Source organism: Silene latifolia, chromosome 1, assembly GCF_048544455.1.
Source record: "Silene latifolia isolate original U9 population chromosome 1, ASM4854445v1, whole genome shotgun sequence".
NCBI classification, from domain to species: Eukaryota; Viridiplantae; Streptophyta; class Magnoliopsida; order Caryophyllales; family Caryophyllaceae; genus Silene; species Silene latifolia.
In genome coordinates this window covers 29,359,969-29,365,236 of record NC_133526.1, presented here as the reverse complement: position 1 = coordinate 29,365,236, position 5,268 = coordinate 29,359,969, and the positions used below count along the sequence as shown (strand labels likewise).

Genomic DNA, 5,268 nt, shown 5'->3' with positions numbered 1-5,268 from the left:
TATTTATGAAAATAGCGAATTGTTATAATTTGTATAATTCATTTGACAGTTAGTTGGTATAATGTGTTGTGTTCATGACTTCATTCGACATTTAATTTGTTAGGTTATGTGTGTTAGTGTGTGTATAATTATGGATTTTAGGCCCTGTTCTTTTTGGCTTAATTTCAGCCCCCTTCGGCTAGTTTAGCTCAGCTCATTTCAATTCAGCCCAGCTCACTCCAGCTCTCTTAAATTCAACTCTATTAAGTTCAGCTCGACTTGACCTTATCATTAATATATAATTAAATATTAATATTAATAGAGTTATTATTATTATTATTATTATTATTTGCAATTATTATTATTATTTGCAATTATTTTTGTTGTTGTATGTGAAAAAGAACGTAAAAATATATCAAGTTTCGGAAGTCAAACTAAATAATATTGCAATTATCTAATAGTTAATACAAACCAAACTCATTCAACAAAAATAAAATAATTTAGTTTTGCGAATTATCTTCTTCCATTTGTGCAATTACATGGTCGCATCAATCATCATCATCTGTGCTAATATACTCATAGCCACAAGCTCGCCATATTACATGAATAATTTGTAAATAAAAATGGACCGTCTCACAATGTGAGACCTTCTTATTCTATAATGTATTGTATATTTTTTTTATTACTCAAATTATTGTGAAATCGAAAAATATTATGATAACTAATAGATTATATATTTCATAATATACTTAAACGTTTTTAATTAATAATTAAGTCAAGTCAATTCATTTCAACAGCTCTCTCAATTTCAGTTCAGCCATTCAGCTCATTTCAGTTCAACTCAGTTCAGCCCTAATAAGTTCAGTTCAGCTCACTTCAGCCCTAATAAGTTCAGTTCAGCTTTACTCAGCTGAAAAGAACAGGACCTTAGTGGTGGTGTTAGTATTAGTGCTCAAAGTGATGAGACTCATTTGTGGAAATTTGTTGGTAAGGGATCGAATTATCGGAAGGTGGGGGTTATGCCTTTTGAAATGTCACTTGTTCGATATTCATGTCCATATCTATGCTACCTAGGTCATTGTCTTAGCACATTATGAAATAATTAGAGGATTTAACCACCCTTTTTAGGTAGCCTTGACAAGTGCAGTCTTGCACTAACAAAGTATATTTGGCTAATAAATAAGGGGCTACGGAGTGCTTTTATGGGAATATAGTTAGTTGAAAAGTTGTTAGAACCGACATCAAGGTTGTTACAAAAGTTTGTTAGTAAGTTGGTTAGGAATTGTAACAACCTAGCCTATATATACATGATGTATTCTATTCATTTGTAATAAGATTCATTACACAGAAATTCTTTCACTTGATTAATACAATACAATCTATTATTCTCTCTTACATTCTCTCATCTTCTTCATCTTTATTGTTTCATCTTCATCATTTAATCATGGTGGATTAGTAGTTTCATATGGTATCAGTCTAAATTCGGTCCAAAATCATCAATTCTGATCTTTTTTGCTTCCGCTTTTCTTTAATTCTTTTGTTCTTCAGTTAAAACAAAGATCTTTGTTCTTGATTTTTGGTGTTATTCATCAAAACTTCATTTCAGATTGTTGAAGAATTCTTTCAAATCTTCAATTTTTCCTTACAAAAATGCCTGAATCAAGCTATTATTCCATGCTTGATGATCCACTCTTTTTGTCTCCCACTGATCAGCCTAACTTACAGCTGACTGCTCAGTTGTTTGACGGTACAAACTTCATTCAATGGCAGCGTGATGTGATTCAATCTCTTTTTTCCAAGAACAAGACTGGCTTTATCACTGGTGAAGTTGTTGCTCCTCCGAAGACTGATAAAAAATACAACCAGTGGGTGCGTGTTGATCTTCTTGTCTTGCGTTGGATTCTCAATTCCTTGGAGAAGAATTTGCGTGAGAATTTGCAGTATGCATCCTCTTCCAAGGCTCTTTGGTCTGAGATTGTTGAGAGGTATGGACAGTTGAATGCTCTTGAACTTTATGAGTTAAGAAAAGATCTAAGTAATGTCAGTCAAGAAAACTCTTCCTTGATTTATTATTACAGTAGACTCAAGTGTCTTTGGGAGACTGTTGATAATCTTGACCCCATTCCTCAATGTACCTGTGGTGTCATGTCTAAATGCTCCTGTCAGCTTCTTAAGCGTCTGTTGGATAGGGAGGCTCATTCTAAGTTGATACAGCTTTTAATGGGGTTGAATGCTGGCTATGAACATGTTCAAACCACCCTTCTTTCTATGGAACCCTTACCTCCCATCAACAAGGCTCTATCTTTATTGCAAAAGATAGAAAAACAGAAGCATATTAATGACTCAACTGGGGACATTCTCACTGCCTCTACTGCTTATGCTTCTAAAAGAAAGAACAATTTTTCTGGTCCTGATAGTCAAGGTCAAGGGAAAAGACAGAAGGATACTGATTATGAGGAGGGTTTCAAGCATTGTACTCATTGCAATAGGGATGGTCATGTTATTGAGGATTGTTATAAGTTGAAGACTTGTTCTTTCTGCAAGGTTAAGGGTCACATTCAAGACCATTGTTACAAGTATAAAGCCTATCTTGCAAGAAAGGGTAAGGGGAAAGTTACAGGAAAAAGTTCTACTATGCACCCTAGGCCAACTGCTAATAATGTGGATACTATGGTGTCTGATACTGATCAAGATTCTCAGTATGAGATGGCCACTCCTCTACATGATGTTCACCAGCCATATGAACCACAGTCTTCACAGCCTGTAGCAGATCAGCTGCAGACCGGTTTTAATTCTGATGTGATCCAGGGTATCATCAATTCTGTTACACAGAGTGTATTAATGGCTATTTCTGATGCATCTGGTCCATCTACCTCTTCTGGTTCTATTCTTAAATCTTCTGTTAATTTTGCAGGTCAGTTTTCCTCTTTTGCATATACTGTTAGTTCTACTTTTATTAATTCAATATGGATTGTGGACACTGGTGCATCTGACCACATGACCTCTAATTTAGGTCTTTTACAGCATGTTCAGAAATTAAAACGACCTGTCTTGGTTGGGTTACCTGATGGTACAGTTAAAACAGTATATCAGACTGGACAAGTTTTTCTAGCAGATGGTTTAATTCTGTATAATGTCTTTTACATTCCTGATTTCCAACATAATCTTTTATCAGTTGGTAAATTGGTCTCATCTACTAATTTAGATGTTTCCTTTGGGAAATACAATTGCCTATTCCAGGACCTTTCCAGTAAAAGGCTTATTGCTATTGCTAGGAGACAAGGTGACCTGTACAAGTTGGACACTAGCCAGATCAAGGCCACTAAGCAAGTGGTTTCACCATCTGTTTTTAGTTTGTGTTCTTACAGTCATTGTAGTACTGGCCTCTGTAATGCAGCTAGATCTCTAGATGGCTTTCTTTTTCATTCAAGAGTTGGTCATACTAGTTTTAATAAAATGCATCACATGCCTGGTTGTAATAAGAATGCTAAACCTTTCTTTTGTGATATATGTGTAATGGCAAAGCATCATAAGCTACCTTTTCCAAGGAGCTCTTCTCATGCTAAACAATTGTTTGATTTGATTCATTTGGATGTATGGGGGCCTTATAAAGTTCCCTCACTTACTGGTGCAACTTCTTTTTTAACTATACTTGATGACAATTCCAGAAATACATGGACATTCCTAATACAGAATAAAGCACAAGTTCCTGGTTTGGTTAAGCAGTTTGTTGCTTATGTAGAAACACAGTTCCATAAGCAGATCAAAATCATAAGATCTGATAATGGAACTGAGTTTTTCCAGACTCAGTGTTCTCAATTTTTTAAGGACAAAGGAATTATTCATCAACGTAGCATAGCAGGTAGACCCCAACAAAATGGTAGGGTTGAGCGTAAGCATAGACATTTGCTAGATACTGCAAGAGCTCTTAAAATTCAGTCTAATGTGCCTCAAAAATTCTGGGGAGAGTGTTTGCTTACTGCAACCTATCTCATTAATAAAATGCCCGCCTCTTTACTTAATTGGAGATCACCTCATGAGTTGTTATTTCAGAAAATTCCTACTTATGATGAATTACGTGTCTTTGGTTGCCAATGTTATGCAACTATGCCCTCTACTCATAGGGATAAATTTGCACCTCGAGCAAGGAGGTGTTTATTTCTTGGATATCCTTATGGACAAAAAGGATATAAACTTTATGATTTAGAGCAAAAAGTAATTTTTACTAATAGAGATGTTGTGTTTCAGGAAGATGTTTTCCCATTTCACAAAACAACACAGCACACTGTTTTGCCTCTAGTAACAGATGCTATTTCATCGAATTATTGACTGACTCGGTGATTATACCTGCTTTGTCAAGATAACTACAGAGCAGACTCTATTGAGTCTCAGACAAATAACAGTGATACTTCATTATTAATATTAACACCCCTCAAGAGGGTTCTTCAACAACAAATGAAAATGTTACGATTTGCGAAACTGTACAGTACCCACACCCGAGAAGAACAAAGGGGTGTGCTTGTTTCATCTGTACACAATAACCAGATAGAGATTAGGACATCTGGTGATAATATCAGTAGAAGATCTGATAGAATCAGAAAGCCATCTGTTTTATTGAGTGGTTATGAGGTTAAATTGCCTAAAGCAAAAGCCTTACATGTTCAGGTTCTTAATGAATTGAATATGCTAGGGAAAGAATATCTATTGTCTTTGTGCAATGTAGTTGAACAACTTGAACCAAGCTCTTATAAGCAGGCTATTTCTGATCCCCATTGGATTGAAGCTATGAATGCTGAGCTCCAAGCCTTAGAAAGTAATGACACCTGGGAGCTTACCTCCTTATTACCCCCAAGTAAAAAAGCTATAGGCAGTAAGTGGGTATATAAGGTAAAGTATAAACCAGATGGTTCTGTCGAAAGATTGAAAGCAAGATTAGTAGCAAAAGGTTATAATCAAATTAAAAATAAAGACTATAAGCATACTTTTAGCCCTGTTGCTAAATTTGCTACAGTTAGAGTATTTATGGCAATAGCAGCTATGAAACATTGGCCTTTACACCAATTAGATATAAACAATGCTTTTCTACATGGTTTTTTGGATGAAGAGGTTTATATGTTGCCTCCACAAGAATATTCTAAGGCCAAGAAAGGTCAAGTCTGTAGACTAAAGAGGTCACTCTATGATCTTAAGCAGGCTTCACGCCAATGGAATCTAGAGTTAACTAAATTTCTAAAAAGTATAGGCTTTACTCAGTCAAGACAAGATTACTCCCTATTCACAAGGACCGAG

General features: G+C 35.4%; 1 protein-coding gene across 1 annotated transcript; it reads left to right on the top strand.

The window, feature by feature from the left end:
- The first annotated feature begins 1,629 nt into the window (after positions 1-1,629).
- Positions 1,630-4,308, top strand: LOC141642964 (uncharacterized). The gene has a single exon (XM_074451965.1). It carries the CDS (start codon positions 1,630-1,632, stop codon positions 4,306-4,308), a length of 2,679 nt encoding a protein of 892 aa, XP_074308066.1.
- Positions 4,309-5,268: the final 960 nt, after the last annotated feature.